Here is an 18624-nt window from a genome sequence, read left to right as displayed (position 1 = left end):
TTATTCTACCTCGGAGCCCTTCTGTCAGGTCTCTTATATAGATGTTGAACAAGATCGGGCCCAGGTAAACCAAGCTGGCCCTCCTCAGAACTACTTAAGGCATAGGACAAGGTCTATCTACTCTTTTCCAATCCTGCGGAACTTCTCCTGTCTCTAAGGAGTTATTGAACAAATCTTTTAGAGGACACACCAGAACTTCTCTGAGTTCCCTCAATATCCTGGGAAGAATGCAGTCCGGTCCCATGGCTTATCCATTTTCAATTTTTAAACCTCAAACACTTTCTTGGGTAAACAGTGCAGTACTCACTCCATTCTTATGAGTAACTTTGCCAGCTAATTGCGGTCTTCTCCAGGATTTTCTTCAGAACCTATAACCTGTTCTGAGCTCGGTGAGGAGAAGGGGATAGAAAACTAATTAATTAATTTAGTTATTAATTAAATAAATATTTGTTAGCAAGTTAATTTTTTCCTAATTAGTCACCACATAGCAGTTTGAAGCTTCTTTCAGTCTCATAATTTCATATTTTGCCTTCCTCCTTTCACTAATATACCAGAAAAAAAAATTGTCATCCTTTTTTATATTTCTAGCTTTTTGCTCTTCCGCTTGCACTTTTACCAGACATATCTCTCTCTTGGCTTCTTTCAATTTCATCGGGTATTCTGTTGTATGTTTCTTCTTGAGTTTTTTTGTATTTCACAATGCCAACTTTTTTGCCTTTATTTTCTCCATCACTTCTTTGAAAAACCATATTGGCTTTCTTTTTCTTCTTGCTTTTGTTTATTTTCCAATTTTATTGTTTCTTTCAGATTGGACCACTGTTTTTCCACTTCTCTTTTATCCTCTCATTCTATCAGCTCTTTCTACAGAGACGCGGAGGGGGGGTTCATTGGGGGTTCGTTGGGGGAGTCCAGCAGGAGGGGTTGGGCACCCTCCTGCCACGATCGTCGGAGGTGATGGACATCCTCCTGCCGGTGATTATCGGGGGCGGGTGGGGGATCTTTCGGCAGGAAGGATTGGGCATCTCTCCTGCCTCGTTTGTTTAGGGGGAGGGGGGAGGGAGACTGGTGGCTGCAGCCACTATACTAATCACGGCAGGGAGATCCCTTGCTGCGATTAAGTATCACGGCCGAGTCTACTTACAATGTAGGCCACCATTTTGCTGGCCTACATTGTAAATGTCTCCCTCTCTACTGCGGAGATGCGTAGGGCCGCCTAGGTTCGCCCAAGGCTACTGCCTAGCCTTAGGCGAGCTTGCGGGCCTCCCTAGGCTCCCAGAGGTGCCTTCAATATAGGCGGACTGCCTGGGGAGCATTTAAAAAAGAAAAAAAACATGCGTCCCGATTGGCTGATTAGACAGCTTTAGGATGCCTACAGCTGCCTACAATCAGGTCGTAGTTTACAGAATCCGAGTCACAGTCACTAGAAAACATAGAATCATGAAGGCAGATAAAGGCCAAATGACCCATCCAGTCTGCTCATCTGCAGTAACCATTATCTTTTCTTCTCTCTAAGACACATGTGTCAAACACAAGGCCTGTGGGCCGTATCCGGCCTGCCTGGCCTTCTTATGTGGCCCGCGGCAATGCTCCCAAAGTTCCCCTTCTTACAGCCCAGTGTGTCCTCCCTCCCGTGCTGGTCCGACGTCGCCGTCATGCAGGAAAGGCTGCCAGCTTCAGCAGCGATTTGGCAGTGTTGTCTGTGGCTCCCCCTCCTACCTTCAGTCCACCACGGTCCACTCGGGCGGAAATAGGAAGTTGCACGTCATTGGAGACAGACCGTGGCAGGTGAAAAGCATGAGGGGGAGACACGTACAACACTGCTGAATTGGTGAGGACAGCAGACTCCTTGGCTTGGCAGCGACATTGGATCGGTGCCAGAGGGAAAGACACACTGGGCTGTGAGAAGAAAGGGACAGGCGCTGGAGGGAAAGGCAAGCACACCTTCCCTGCTCCCCCTGTCCAGCCGTAGCCCTTCTCCCTTCCTTTTACCTCCCCCCCTGTCCAGCAGCACCCCTTCCCTGCTTCCCCTGTCCAGCCGTAGCCCTTCTCCCTACCTTTTACCTCCCCCCCTATCCAGCAGCACCCCTTCCCTGCTTCCCCTGTCCAGCCGTAGCCCATCTCTCTTAATTTTACCTCCCCCATGTCCAGCAGCACTCCTTCCCTGCTTCCCCTGTCCAGCCGTAGCCCTTTTCCCTTACTTTTACCTCTCCCCTGTCCACTAGTACCCCTTCTCCCTCCCCTCCCTGCCAGCATCCGTTAGGCCGGGCAGCCTCAGGGCTTTTGCTAGGCCGGCCCGCTTTGCATTATCAAAATAGGCTGGCCTAGCAAATGCCCCGTGGCTGCTGCCGCTGCTGATCCGGTGTCCCGGCAGCATAGTCAGAAGGCAGTAAGTCAGCCAGCGTTGGAGATCGGGGCAAGAACGTTGCTGGGGAAATCGCCGCATGTGTCACAAACTGCCACAGGCTCCTTCTACTGCACATACGGCGGCACGGAGTCAGGGAGACATGCAGATTGAAGTACGCATGCGAGCTAAGGGTTTTATTATAGCAGATAAGAAAAGAACAAAAATGACATGATGTTCTACAGCAGTGATTCCCAACCCTGTTCTGGAGGACCACCAGGATAGCCCTAATGAATATGCATGAGAGAGATCAGCATATAATGGAGGTGCCAGGCATGCAAATCTGTTCCATGCATGTTCATTAGGGCTATCCTGAAAACCCGACTGGCCTGGTGGTCCTCCAGAACAGTGTTGGGAATCACTGTTCTACAATACACATCAAAATACGTAGACTTACTCCTTGTTGAAGAATTTAATGCAGGGGTGGTAAAGAATTTTGATAGCATTACTGGCTTCTAAAGATCTGGAATTGGATGTTGAGTTGTCATCAAACAAAGTAAAAACATTGCCACTGGATGATTTTCTAGCAGATTCCACTAACAAAGTGTCAGAGTTCAAAAGCCAAAGCTGTGGAGAGAAAAGTCAGTTTAAGACAAGTGTAAGCATGTTAACAAAATGTTACAATATTCTTTTAAAACATGGATACTATAACCAGAGAGCCCTAAGCAAACTGAAGAAAAAAATAAATCACTTGATGCAGAGAAAGCTTTTGATCGTGTAGAATGGTCTTTTATGTATCAGACAATGAAATGGTTTGGAATTGGTTCAGGATTTATACAAATGATTCAAACATTGTATAGCTCCCCTTCTGCTAAATTGTATATTAATAATAATATGTCTAAAAAGTTTGAATTACCGAGAGGAGTTAAACTTCAGCAACCAAGTCCTCAATACCATCGCCCCCCTAAAACTCCGCAAGAAAACCCCTCGGCCCCCAAACAAATGGTTTGACGCGGATCTCTCAGCCTTAAAACGCGAAGTAAGGAAACTTGAAAGAATCAGGGACCGACAATGATAGGCTTATCTGGCGACGAAAAGTCATCGAATACAAAAAATTAATTACCGAAAAACACAGCAAATACTACTCCCAACTCATCAACACCCCTTCCCTAAATAGCAAAGCACTTTTCAGATTAGTTAACTCCCTTCTAGACACTGATTCATACAAACGGTCCAGCTCAGAACTCCCGCCTCCCGCAACAATCCTAGCTGACCATTTTGCCAACAAAATCCAAACCTTAAAATCATCTCTTACTACCCCCAACACCGAGACAATATTCAACCTTCCAGCAATAGACACAACAGGTTCAAGGGCTGACATGTCCTGGAGCTCCTTCGAAAGCCCAGACTGGAGCCTTTTTCGCAAACTCCTCTCCAAATACGCCAATTCCAACTGCCTGTTAGACAACTGCCCACCTGCCATCATTAAATCCGCCCCCCCCCCCCCAATTCAAAGCCGAACTCTTCAATTGGGTCACTCTATGCTTATCCACCGGTCTCTTCCCGACCGAACTCGGACACATTCTCATATCCCCCCGCCTCAAAAACAACAAAGAACCCATTGCCGCCGCTGCCAACTATAGACCCATCGCTAATATCCCACTCTTCCAGAAACTCATAGAAGGCCTCATTAACCATGACCTCACGAACTACCTAGAAAAGTTCAACATCCTTCATGATTCGCAATCCGGCTTCCGCTCTAACCACAGCACAGAAACGGTCATAGCTGCTCTAACCAATTACCTCCTCCACCTATTCTCTCTAGGCAAAAGCGCCCTCATACTCCAATTCGACCTAAGCAGCGCTTTCGACCTGGTCGACCACGACATCATGCTCCGCTGCCTCGACTCCATCGGCATCTCCGGCCAAGTACTTAACTGGTTCTCAAGCTTCCTAACCAACCGTACCTATCAGGTCCACAGCAACGGAATCTTCTCCCATCAATGGCGTAACTCCTGCGGAGTCCGACAAGGCTCCCCACTATCCCCCTCCCTTTTCAATATTTACTTGGCCCCTCTAGCACGGATACTAGCCGACCTAAACCTTAAATCTTTCATATACACCGATGACATCACCATTATCATCCCCCTAACTTCATTCACTCAACAGACGGAACAACTCACCTCCTCTATCCTCACCAAGATAGAACAATGGACCTCACAATTTAAACTAAAATTAAACACAGAAAAAACCAAAATCTTCCTGGCAAGCCCTACCCATAAAATAACAAACACTTCCCTGAAACTGAATGGCCTAGAATACCCCATCAACCCCACCATAAAAATACTCGGAGTCATCCTAGATAGAAGCTTGACCTTCGAAGCCCACACCAGTGCCCAGGTCAAAAAATGCTTCTATTCCCTCTGGAAACTTCGCACCATCAAACACCACTTCGACCACCTCTCCTTCCGTTTACTGGTCCAATCCCTAATCCTTAGCATACTGGATTACTGCAATATCATTTACCTGGGAGCCTATAAAAACACCATCAAACGTCTCAGAATAGTACAAAATGCCGCTGTCCGCCTCATTTTAGGCCTCAAAAAATATGACCACGTCAGCCCCTATTACTCCAAACTTCACTGGCTGCCGGTGGAGGCAAGAATCTTCTTTAAATTTGCCTGCCTCTGCTTCAAAACCTTAGCAGGCTCTTCTCCAATTTACTTATCTGAGCACCTCGAAATTGCAGGCCCCTCTCTTACTCGAAATACCTACCTGTTTTCATTTCCCTCCCCGAAGGGCTGCCTCTACAAAAAATTCCTCGACCGATCCCTAGCATTCCAAGCGGGCAAATGGAACAAATGCCTCTCCACTCTCATCTCCAATTCCCCCCCTATCAAACTTTCAGGAAGTTAACTAAAACCTACCTTTTTGACAAATTCCTCTGAACGTTCTCCTCTCCTCCCTCCTCCTCCTCTGACCTTGACTCTCCCCAGACTCTTTACCGCCGTATGTAACACTTCTACTTGTAACTCTGATGTATGTAACTCATAGCAAACATAACTACTCTGAATATATTACCTACCTGCAAAAATTAACTTCTCCGTAAATGTATCGTCTAAAATGTAAATTCAATTTGATTGAAAATATGCATTATCTAAAATATTAATGTAACATTAACAAAATTGTATCTTCGCTGTAATTGTACAGTCTCTTCTTCTGTTAACCGCATAGAACTTCCATGGTAATGCGGTATACAAGAATAAAGTTATTATTATTATTGTCCGCTGTCTCCTTTATTGTTTGATATTGTATTGGAACCCTTTTTACTGGCTATACAACAATCAAAGGCGATTCAAGGTATTCCTTATTCAGGTCAGGAATATAAAGTTTCGGCATATGCGGATGATATTTTGCTGCATTTGAGAAATCCAGAATCTATCATGCCGCATTTATTAGAATTAATTTTGGAAGAATATCAGGATATAAAATAAATTGGGATAAATCAGAGATTCTCCCATTAAATACTCATTTAGTCTTTACCTTTATGCTGTCCGAGTTGATCAAGGCCTATTCAGGTGTCCCCTCCTGAGGGGGGTCATCTGGCTAATGATCTATTTCAGCACTTTTCATTGCATTGGCACTTTAGTGACTCTTTGGCTGCCTCAATAATCATCAACCACTCATTCAAACAGATAAGTGATTATTATATCATTGCTTTTTATGGCATGTTGTCAATAGTAAATGATGTGAGTGGTATGGGACAATAAAGAGCAATGATGGTCCCATAAGACAGCCATAAGTTTGTAGTTATCCCAAACATCTCTATGGTTTGGGTCTGAGCACTTTATATTTATTTATTAATTATTTATTGAATATTATTAGAGCTGTGAGTAATGAATTTAATTTATTGCAATTGAAGCAAGCCATTCAGGCAGGGTTCTCTGAATGGAAAAATATCAATAATAAGTACAGTTTGCCTTACTTGTGTTTTCAGGTGGACTTCCTGGGACACCAGGCTGCTCAGTGGTATAAATTAATATCTGGATTTATGAATAAAAAACCAAAAAATGGTCTTCGGGACATTTGGAGCACTGAGATCAAGCATCAAATTACTGTGTCTCAATGGCCACAAATTTGGTCTTGGAGGATGAGATGTACAGTGTCTGCATCTATGAGACAAACTTGGTTTTTTCTATTACATAGAGCATTCTGGACCCTGGTGCGTTTGAAAAAATTAGATAGCTCTAAGTCTGATAGATGTTGGCACTGTCATCTTGAAGCTGGAACATTGGATTATTTATTGGTTTTTTTGACCTTTAATATATAATTTTTGGAAATCTATTTGGAGTCAAATTAATAATTTTATTATTTGGAACTTCAATGAGGAAAAAAAGTCAAATATCTAATAAAAACAATAAGTTTTTACTCATAATGACAGGAGTTGCTATTCAGCAAATTATGAGAAATTGGAAAAATTATGATAGATTAAGTTATAGTTTTGGTGGAATTTATTGTGCCATATTTTTAAAATGGAGAAAATATTAGCTATCCAATGAGGAAGTTATAAAAAGTTTATGGAGGTCTGGGAGCCATTAACAAATTATTGTAAGGAATGATTATAATTGATTATTTAATAATTTATTTCTCTCCTTTTGTTTATTGAAGTATAAGGGGGGAGGGGGGATGATTTTATATTTATAAAATTATATGATTATATTGGAAGAAGGATGGAAGGGTGAAGTTATAGTTTGATTTCATTGAAGGTATGATTAATAAGTATTATTACAGTGTATATGATTGTATAATGAATTACTTGTTGAAAGTTTAAAAATGAATAAAGAAATTTAAAAAAAGAAAAAGAAAAAAAATCATATAAGTTAAGGGAAAACTAGAGATTTATTTCAGTCTATACCCTAGAGCAGTGTTCTTCAACTGCCGCTCCATGGACCGGTGCCAATCCAAGCAGGGCCGGCACATGCCTCGGGCCTGAGACAGTGTTCTTCAACCTCTGGTCTGCGGCGCGATCAATGCGGCGTTTTCATTGCCACCCCTGATGTTATCTACTGGCCAGCTCCCTCTTCCTCGCTGCTGCAGTGCAAAAAGCTGCGGGCAATGGCTCCTATGTGCATCCTGCGCCTCACCCACAAGCCTTCTCTATGACGTCGCAACATCAGAGGGAAGGCCTCCGGATGAGGCAAGGTACACACGAGGAGTCGCCACATGTGGCTTTGTGCACACTGCGGCAGTGAAGAAGAGGGAGCCGGCCAGAAGATAACACCTGGGACGGCAATGAAAACATGCATTGCACCGCAGGCAGCATAAAATGGCCAAGTAGGAGCAGGCCAGAAGGTAAGACACCTGCCAGAGGGAGGCACCTAATTGAGGAACAGCATGGAGGGAGGGAGACGACAAAGGTAGGGAGGAATGATTTTATTTTCAATTTAGTGATTGAATTGTGTCAATTTTGAGAATTTTCATTGCTGTCTATATTTTGCACTGTTCCGGAAGAAATGCATTTATTTCTTTTTCTCTGGGGTTGTACTGCATGCAGAGTCTTGAATCTTAGGGTTTTGTTTGTATATATTAGTACTTTTAATTTTTAGTCCCGTATTTGCATAGGGGTTATCTGTGTTCTGGTAGGAATTAATGTTGAAAAGCATACAGTGTGCTTTGTGTAGTTTAATTTTGTGGTTAGCCATTGTGTGTTGTTAATAAGATTATATCAGTGTTCTTCAACCGCCGGTCTGGGGACCGATGCCGGTCCACAAAATAATTATTTTATTTCTACCGTTCCATAGGTGTAAAAAGGTTGAAGAACTGCCTAGATCACTGTCCTAAATGTTTTGCTTTATGGCTATGATTCTCTGCCTTGGTTCCTAACATCTGAGGGTCTTAATCACTTATTTAACTTAAACTGCAGCCTGATAAAATATATAGTCCAGAAAATTTTATAGATTTCAGTAATGTATAAGTAGCACGGCTGCTGTGTTAGTCTCTTGAATGTGCAAAAATAAAGGTCACATGAATTTATTCAGGTGGAGATGGTGCGGTATATAAACCCAAGGTTTAGTTTAGTTTAGTTTAGTACTCAAACATTTTTCCCTGTCTGTCCTGCAGGCTCACAATCTATCTAATGTACCTGGGGTAATGGAGGGGGGGGATCAGGTGATTTGCCAAAGGTTACAAGGAGCAGTTCTAACCACTGTGCCACATTCTCAGACATAGTACGGTACAAAATAGCAGGACAAACATTAATAAAGATGGCAAAACATAGTTAACAAAACATGGTAAAATCATAATATGACAAAACACAGTATGCTGAGACATAGCATAGTAAGTATAGTTTGGCAAAACATTGCACAGTGTTCCCATAGGCATAACACACAGCAAACATAGTATTGCGATTTTGAGCCAATCAAGGTCTTAGGCCCCTCCCACTGCAGCCCAAGATGCATTGGGAGGGGGAAGGCCCATTATTCTGAGCACGTGGCCCTAGCAGGAGGAAGTGGGATGGATCCTTTGATTCGGAAAATCCTGAGTAATCCCAATAATAGGGAAGTTTACCTAGGAGATCACGAACTTAAAATAGCTATGTTTGCGGATGCTATTTTGGTTCATCTGGTGGATCCCACGCAGTCTCTCAGTGTTGCTAGAGTTTTACTGAATTTGGGGACTTTTCAGAATTTAAGTAGAATATGAATAAATCTGAGGTTTGGTCAATTTGCCCAAATCTGCATTGGGTGTGGGGGGATGTATTTCTATTAAAGTGGGAAACCAATAGTTTCTGCTACTTAGGTATCCAGTTACCAGCAGATACCTGACAGTTATATTCTAGCAATATTACCAGTCTCTTTCAGTCCACCATTCAGAGACTGGAGCCATGGCATTCATTGTCCCTATCTTCGGTGGAGCGAATTAATTTATTCAAAATGACTATCTCCCCCAAACGGCTCTATGTGCTTCAAAATTTTCTACTGTTGCTTACACAAAAAGACAAGAGGATAGTGAGGAGGGCACTTTCTAGATTTTTGTGGATTTAACAAAAATAACTAAATTTGGATTGGATAAACTCTGTGGGACACGGAAGAAGAGGTTGTTGAGTTTGCCCAACCTAGAGGTTTATAATCAGGCTTGTATATTGTAGCATATCAGAGATTGGTTACAAGATGATGATGTTTTCATGCTGTTGGCCTTTGAAAAGGATTAAACGGCTGTAATACTTCTTAGCTATTTGTTGCATGCTCACTCTTCTGCAATTCCCACTTGCCTCCAAAATAGTATTTTACTAAGGCCCATGCAGGAAGTGTAAAAGAAACTGTTTCATCTATTGGGGGGAGGGGGAAAATCACAGGTTAGTGATCTCCTGCCCATAGAAGGGAATCTTGACTTTTACCCGATTGGGAAGGAGAAGTATTTCAGACATGGGCTACACGGGGTTATGATTTTCATTATCAGGTGATGAGGGAGGATGGCTCTATGAAATCTTTGAAGGAACTACTGGGGGTAGGGGAGGTGGAAAGTTGACAATTTTTACTTATAATTAGCTGTCGCATTACATATTCTCTCTGCGACAATTGGGTTTGGTTGTTGGGGATGCCAATAAACTGATGAACTTTTTCAGAAAGACTTCCTACAACATATGTCTCTTTCTTTCTGAGCTTCTTCCTTTAAATTATTACTCTGGGGTGCCACAATATTGGGCTAGGGATACAATTTTCTAATCAAGCCTTTGTTACCATATTGCGGAAGGCTCTGGTGTACACATGCAGCACTATCTTAAGAGAATGTCACTTTTGAGTGTAAACTGCAGCATATTTTCTGAGCAACATAGGAGGTTTACATACCCTTCTTGCTTGAGTGAGCTTAATTTATAATTTCTCATTTCAGCCCTGAATTTTTTAGTATTGGAGGTATCAGTGGGGTAGGAGGAAAGGGGATAGCAAAGAGGCAATTTAGGGATAGGGGGAACTCTTGGGTTGCAGGAGTGATTTCTTTGTGGTGTATGGACGGGTAGAGGCTTGATTGATAAGCAGGTTTGTCTGTATAATAGAACAAACTCTGTGATGTGCTTACATCATTGGGGAAGTACAGTTCTAAGAATTGTTTTGTGTGTTTGTTAATAAGAAAAGATTAAGTTCCCACCTTGCTAATCTTTTTTGTAAACTGGAATGGTAGTCTTGACTAGTGCTGCCCGATTCAGGAAAAAAAAAAACAATTCGATTCGATTCAGCCTATTGAATCGATTTTTCGATTTGATTTTCCTGCCTAATTGGGTGTTTTTTAAAACATCCTGGTGGGTTTATTTTATAGCCTTTTCACCTCCTTTGCCTTCTCCTAACCACACTGGCACTGTGGTGTAAACAAAATAAACAAACAAAAAAGACTTTTCCTCTCTCTGTTAAATCCTAGCTCACGTTTGCGGTCTAACACCATCTCTGGCAAGATACACATTTCAAATCTGACATATTGTAATCACAAAACAGAAAATAAAATTATTTTTTTCTACCTTTTTGTTGTCTGGTCATTATTCAAATCTTATTGGTCCCAGGCTCTAGTTGTCTTCTGATAACTTGCTTGCCAGGGTCTCCTTCTTTCTTCATGCTAACCATCAATCTTCTATCTCTGTCCTTCCCTTCCATTTCCTTTCCCTCCCCTGGAGGTCTGGCATCTTTCCTTTTTTTCATCTCCATCCACAGATCCACCTTTTCTCAACTTTCATCAGCATCTCTCCCTCCTTCCCCACCACCCAGGGTCCATCATCTCTCCCTTTCTGTTCCTTTCATCCCTAAATCCCATTGTCCACCATCTCTCTCCCTCTCTTCTGTTTTTAGACCCATTATTTCTTCCCCCCCCAAAAGTCCGGCATATGCACGTCTTTGAATCCCCCCTTCCCTCTATCTACTTCTACACCAGGGCCCCCTGCCCTGAAGGTCTGTCCTCCCTAAAGGTCTATACCCCACCCCTGAAGGCCTGTTTCCCCCCCCAAAGGACTACACCTCCCCCATGTGTGTTCCTCCCTGACCTCCCATGCCTCCATTTACCTGATTCCAGCAGGGAGCAGCCTACTATGGAGTGACCGGTGCCAGGCTGGCACCCGTTTCCCCACGACCCTCCCTCTCTTATCAAGTTCCCACCACCACCATAGGGTAGGGGGGAGTGTGTCTGCTGGCTCACAATGCACTGCATAGCATTGCACAATATAGAGCATTGCTAATGACAGCTATCCAAAAAGCGAATCAATAACAAACCCATTTAAACTGACATTTTATTTGAAAAATTGAATAAAAATATATAGTTGAAAAAAAGAATAAAGTTCAAGGTATTACCATTTTACTTCTTTCCATTAATCAACATCTCCTCCCCCCAATAGCTGCTGCATTAGAATAACTAGGGGCATTATATAGAGCAAGGGTATTTTGCAGCATTTATTTTAAGTAGGAATGAAATCAAAGCACAAAAACAAACACATAAAGTTGCAAATATTCCTATCCCCCTCCCCAATACTCCTTGAATTTGGCAAGCATGCAGCAGAAGCAGCAGCCGCAGAAACCTTCGAGCAGGGACGACTGCGACAGCTTGATGTGGTCCTCGGGGAAGGAGTCCAGCAGGAGCTTGAAGAGCCGGCCCAGGTCCGAGTAGCTCCGGTGCAGGTACAGCCTGCAGAGATGATCGCCGGTACTTTAGCGATCATTGCAGGTTGCCATAGGCCTCAGGATCGCGGCAGAGGGAAGAGAGCTCCTGAGGCCTATGGAAACCTGCAATGATCGCTAAAGTACAGTGGTGCCTCGCATAACGAACGCCTCGCACAGCGAACGCTGCACACAACGAACTTCATGTCTTGATTCATACAACGAACTTCGTTTCACACAACGAAGTCGCCCGAGCTTCCACGATCGCTTCCGATGTATTGCATCCTTCCGCGCAGGCACTGCAGGTAGTCGTTAGTCACTGCGCTTAACGCGTTTCACATAACGAACTTTTTGCATAACAAACTTGCTCCTGGAACGAATTAAGTTCGTTGTGTGAGGCACCACTGTACCAGCGATCATCTCTGCAGGCTGCTCCCTGCTGGAATCAGGTAAAAGGAGGTGCGAGAGGCCAGGGGGGAAGCCAGACACTGTAGCACTTCACCACTGATCCTTCCCCCTTGCCCTCTAAAGGAGGAGCGGCAGCGGCTGACCAGCAAGAGGCAGCGCTGCCGATCCTACTTTAGGGGGCGAGGGGGGAGGGTCAGACAATGAATCGGAGGCCAATTTTTTGTTGTTGTTTTTGAATCTATTCGAATCGATTCACCCAAAATGAATCGGTGAATCGATTCGAATCGTGAATCGGGCAGCACTACTCTTGACCATAAGGTTACACCCCCATTAGTTGCGAGAGTTGTAGAGAGCCCACTGTTTGTTTTCAAACTCCACCTCCCATCCCTCTGTGATGAGCTCTACCCTTTCAGTCTTACTCTCTACAAGCGGTCCTGTGGGCACGTGTGAGCCTACATGTTTGCGTATGTACAACATGGGTGAATACATAAAGCCTTCCAGACACAGAACAAATTAGAAACATGCAGACAAAAAATGGACTGGAAACTCCAAGTGTGAAACGAGAGAAACAAACAGAAATGCATTTCCTCTTCTACTGTGTAATACACAAAGATATCAAAGATATTCAATATCTCAAAAGCTGGCACATATTCAAATCACTAAACCCAAACTAAATATTTTTCTACATTTATCATGAAGACAGATTGATCCTTCATAGACCTAGGTCAAGGTATATAACCAATAACAGCATTTAGATATGAATATGTGCAAAAAAAGTGACAGTTTTATACTCAGCATATATTTTTCTAAAAACTGAATAATTCCTCTCCCCCCAATATCTTACCAAAATATAGGGTTTTCCATCATTTCCTTGTAGGCAGAACCTGAATGTACATCTGGTTGAAGAAAACGCCACAAGATGCTGGGTTATAACACTCTCTAGAAACCGAGACCTGTGTTAAGAGAAATTTATCTTCACAGTGTGTGCTCATATAACTATCATTTGGCAAGACAAGTTACTAATGGTAAATTGCTATTAAGGGATGCAAGAATCTCCAAATTATATATTTGTCTCCACATACTGTCAGTTCAAATAAAATAGGAGGACCCAGAGGATTTTATCCAAGACAATTTAAGCAGAAACCCAAGCCTGTCCATGTCTCTCTGTTCCCCTTTCCTCTTCTAAATACACATCAGTAATTTCAACATAAATTTCTTACAAAAGTCTGAGCGTCCATAATGCAAATATTCATTAAAAAAAAATTAAAGCATATCTATAACAAATTTGACTAGGAAATTCCCTAATCCTTTATTTGTCTTGTTTGCTTCTCTTCAAAAGTTGAGACTGTCTCATAGTGTTTTGTGTACAGCGCTGAGTATGTGCATTCATAAAATTGCCCCAGAGAAAGTTGGCATATACTGTACAGTTATGTCTATTTCCAGGCAGGTTTAATTGTGTATGCATGTGCTGGTAAGAATAAGACCATAAGAATTGCTATACTGTGTGAGACCAAAAGTCATCTCTGATACTCACAAGCTCAGTATCCTGCTTCTAACATTAGCCAAGTCAGGTTACAAGTACCTGGCAGAATCCCAAGAAGAAGCAACCTTTAATGCTACTGACCTCCAAAGATATGTAATGTTTTCCCCAAGATTTACCCTAATAACAGTTTATTGGCTTTACCTCCAGGAACTTATCCAACTCTTCTTAAAACCCAAGTACGTTAACTGCTTTTACCACATCCTCCATCAAAGAGTTCCAGACCATAACTATTAGTTGAATTTTAAAAAAATTGTTTTGAAAATATTACCGTGCAGCACATAATTTGCACAGAACTTTGTGATGTGCCAGCATCAGGACTCTCTCCCCCTCCCCTGCACACAGCAAGAGGAAATGACCAACTGTATATTGGGTCACTTTCTTCTCCTCCTGCTGGCTTTAGACCAGGGGTTTCCAGCCCTCGGACTGCAGGTTGGACACCCCTGCTTTAGACCAAGCTGCTCATGTGAACCACTGGGCTGTAAGGATCTAAGCCAACAGAGGTTGTTGACTCCTATAGTAAATCAAAGTATAGTAAAAGCTTGCACTATGGATTAGCAAGGGGAAACTAGAAGATAATTTTAAATTGGAGATTATAAGAAAAAGTTCTTTGGGAAAATGCAGTTAAAAATTCAGGTGTTTGGTTTGACTCAATCTACTTTTCCAAATTGGTTCAACAAGTCTTTTTCTATCTGCAGTGATTCATTACCTTAAATCTTATTTGACTGTAGACCAGGTATAAAGAAGTTCAGGATATGAGTACCACAACATGTTTTTCAGGATATTGTACCAAACTACCTCTTTATTGACAACTTTGAACAGTTTAGTGTCACCTGCAAATTTATCACCGCACTCGTTGTTCCAATTTCCAGATCATTTATAAATAAGTTAAATAGCACCAGTTCCAGTACAGATCCCTGTGGCACTCCACTATTCACCCTGAAGTCAGGCTTACCTGTCTGCAATTTACCGTAATATTAGCCACCCTGCAATGTTCAGGTACTACGGTCGATTTTAGTGATAAATTACATATCACTAACCGCAGTTCAGCAATTTCATGCTTTGAATTTTCAGTGATTTATCACTCTTTAACTTGTTAATTTGGCTTGGTATGTCTTCCAGGTTCACCGAGATTTTTTTCAGTTCCTCTACAATGTCACCCTTGAAACCCATTTCTGGTTCAGGTAGATCTGCATCTAACTTGCCAGTGCTTATGTTGCTTCTTATGTCTTCATTTGGATACTTTTTCTATTCTTTATAGGATGTTCCTTCAGCTCTAATAGCCTCTTTCACTTCATCTTTTAACCATGCCAGCTCTCACTTTCTCTTCTTTCCATCTTTGTTAATACGTGGAATACATCTAGATTAGACTATGGGATGTATAGTTTGTGATTTTGCCCAAAGGCCGTCTAAGATGGATTCAACTACTACAAAATAATGAAGCCCAAATGGCTGGGGGTGGTGATCAAGTATATAGGAAACTGTTGACCCCTGCCACAAGCATACTCCCTTAGAGAACAACCTTAAGAGGCCTAGCTTGAGAGTGCTCTGCAGTTAGGACAGATAAAATCAAAGCAGAAACAAGCCATAGAAGACAGGAGCAGCATCTCAGTATATGTACACAGCCAATCTAGCTGAGCCCCTCGTTCTCCCTTTTGTTCTTTTCTATCCAAATATTGCAATTCTCCCCGTTTTCCTCTCGTTTCAGTATATCTTGTTTTTTTTATTAGTCTTGTCTGTCATCTTTTGATAACATTTTGTTGTTCCCTTCTTTTTAAAATATATTTTATAAAACCGTTTTGAATTTTGATAAGGCGGTATATCAAATTTTTATAAACTATAAACTATACACTTCCACAACCTTTGTGTGGGAAGAATCCTGATCTTTCCTGGCCTTTGCTTAATAATGAATTTAAACTAGAGCATGCCGTAACTGTGGAACATACCAGGAGTCAGATCCCTTGTAAAGATTACAACATTTTCAAGAGGCACTATTTTCACTATTGGTTTACCACATACTGTAGAGGGTGAGCACATTAATCAAGAGTTTTTTTTAACATTTCTATTGGTAGTGACTACGTCTGTGGAGGCTCCATGTCCAATCCTCACTCACGGTATCATAAGTGATTGTGGTGGTGGGATCTGCACTTCCCAGTTTAAAAATAAGGCAAATCCAACAACCTTCAGGTCTCTGGGCCTTGCTACCGTATTTTTTGCTCCATAAGATGCACTTTTTTCCCCCCAAAAAAGTGGGTGGAAATAAGAGTGTGTCTTATGCAGCGAATACCATCCCCCCTCCCCCCCGGTACCTTTATGTAATCCTGGAGGTCCAGTGCTGTATCAGCAGGCTCCACTGTTCGGGCGCTAACAATACCAATAATTGGGTTGTTGGGTTTGTTTGTTGTTTGCTAGACTGTCAAATTTCAGACACACTCCTGCAATTAATTGACAAATATCTCTAAAGCCAGCTCCTGACGTACAAATATAAACTTTTAGTCAAAGACAGTTTGAGGAAACCAATGCGTTGTTATCCACACAGGCCAGCCTCCCATCTTCCAATCCAATCCAAAAATCAGGTATTTCACAAACCCTCAATGACCACCAGGATTGCATAAAGGTACCGGGGGAGAGGGGGGTCCTGCAGAAAGATACCAGGGAAGGGGGCCCTCATGCTGGAATTACAGTAAATTAATCACTAATTTAAATTTACAACAAATGTACAGCTAAGGCAAGAGGCCTTGTGCTAGACATGTGAATTGCTTTAAAAAATTTTTTAAAAAAGAGGAATTAAAAAGGTAAAGGTATTAGAGATGTGCATTTTCCAAAGTTGAGCAGGAAACAGAAAGACTTTCCTGCCTGCCCTGTCCCTGCCTACCACTAAACCACAAGAGGGGCGACAGGGTGGAGAGCCTGGCAAGGAGTGTTGGGTTGGGTGCAGAGCCTGGCAGGGAGAATTTGGTTCAGAATGGTTTTTTTTCTTGTTTTCCTCCTCTAAATCTATGATGCATCTTATGGTCAGGTGCATCTTATGGAGCGAAGAATATGGTATATAGCACAAACCAGGAACTCCCATTACCTAATTGTTTCATGTTTTAGGTATTTTCTTTAAATTGTATTGCTTGACTTTTCAGGCACATCAGGAAATGGGACCTTCATATTTGAAAACTGTTATACTACCATATTGCCCATGCCATACTTTGTAGTCATGTGCCTCTGATAATTTGACATTGCCTTCTGCCAAGACATTTCATTTATTATGAACACAAGTTTCTTGTTTCTCAAGAGCTATACCAGGGTTTTGGAATATACACTGTGACGATCTTAAGGGGCTTGGTGATTATACAGTGATTCATAAGTGCTTAACGACTTAGTTGTTTGCTTGCTACATTTCCTCTTATTTGGCTGGTTTGGGGGGGAAGGGAGAGATGGGATAGGAAAGATTTCTGAGTGAGTTTTATTATTGCCGGGGGGGAGGTGTATCATTGTTATCTGCTCTGTACAGTTTTAAGGTAGAGGGCTACAAGACTTTGTATTAAATTAGATTTGGGTTAAAGGGATTAGGCCTGCCTTAGAGAGGGACCAGTACAAGTTTATAGTCAGAGATGGACAATCACAATGGGGGTTTTGGTTTATTTGGGGTTTTTTTTTTAAGTGTACACTAATGAGAAAAAAGCTAGAATGGAAAGGTTACTTTAAGCCCTAGTGGAATGACGACATTAGCAGCTACAGTGAATTGTACAGATACAATGTGAACAACAGCAAGCTTTGCAAAAAATCTTTAGAGCTACAATAGAACTCTGTGGCTCAGATTTATTTTATTTATTCAATTTTCTATACCGTTCTCCCAAGGGAGCTTAGAACGGTTTACATTAATTTATTCAGGTACTCAAGCATTTTTCCCTGTCTGTCCTGGCAGACTCACAATCTATCTAATGTGCTGCAGAGGCATATGTCCAAGACAAGTCTGCCAATCCCAGTGTTGCCTAAAATGAACCCTGATGATGATCCAAATTATTTCCAGGTGAATTTTGAAGGTTAACATGCCGTTGTACCGGGCCATGGCACACCCCCACCTGGAATACTGTGTTCAACACTGGTCGCCGTACATGAAAAATGACATAGTACTACTCGAAAGGGTCCAGTGAAGAGCGACTAAAATGGTTAAGGGGCTGGAGGAGTTTCCGTACAGCAAGAGGCTAGAGAAACTGAGCCTCTTCTCCCTTGAAAACAGGAGTCTGAGAGGGGACATGATCGAAACATTCAAGATAATGAAGGGAATAGAGTTAGTAGAGAAAGAGAGATTGTTCACCCTCTCCAAGGTGGAGAGAACGAGAGGGCACGTACTAAAGTTAAAAGGGGACAGATTCCGTACAAACATAAGGAAGTTCTTCTTCACCCAGAGAGTGGTAGAAATCTGGAATGCTCTTCCGGAGGCTGTTATAGGGGAAAGCACCCTCCAGGGATTCAAGACAAGGTTAGACAAGTTCCTGTTGAACCGGAACGTATGCAGGTAAGGATGACTGAAATAGGGCACTGGTCTTTGACCTAAGGGCCGCCACATGAGCGGACTGTTGGGCACGATGGGCCACTGGTCTAACCCAGCAGTGGCAAATCTTATGTTCTTATGTTCTCCAAAAAATCCCAGAGGGATCCACAGATATAGCACACGATCCCTGATGTTCCACCCCAGGATGCACTGCACC

The 18624-nt window shown here is 42.4% G+C and overlaps 1 protein-coding gene across 9 annotated transcripts in view; it reads right to left on the bottom strand.

Annotated features, from left to right (window-relative positions):
* Positions 1 to 18624, bottom strand: part of UBE3D (ubiquitin protein ligase E3D) — a 252983-nt gene that overhangs the window by 144854 nt on the left and 89505 nt on the right. For 8 of the 9 annotated variants that reach the window (XM_033937938.1, XM_033937942.1, XM_033937933.1 and 5 more), the window contains 2 exons: positions 13226 to 13334; positions 2799 to 2968 (listed from right to left, as the gene is read on the bottom strand). In XM_033937938.1, coding sequence (XP_033793829.1) covers positions 2799 to 2968; positions 13226 to 13334 — 279 coding nt within the window. The remainder of the gene's footprint in view (positions 1 to 2798; positions 2969 to 13225; positions 13335 to 18624) is intronic. The other variant, XM_033937934.1, reaches the window with a different exon arrangement.

This window comes from Geotrypetes seraphini, chromosome 3 (genome assembly GCF_902459505.1).
Source record: "Geotrypetes seraphini chromosome 3, aGeoSer1.1, whole genome shotgun sequence".
Classification (NCBI taxonomy): domain Eukaryota; kingdom Metazoa; phylum Chordata; class Amphibia; order Gymnophiona; family Dermophiidae; genus Geotrypetes; species Geotrypetes seraphini.
This window is presented reverse-complemented; position numbering and strand designations above follow the sequence as displayed.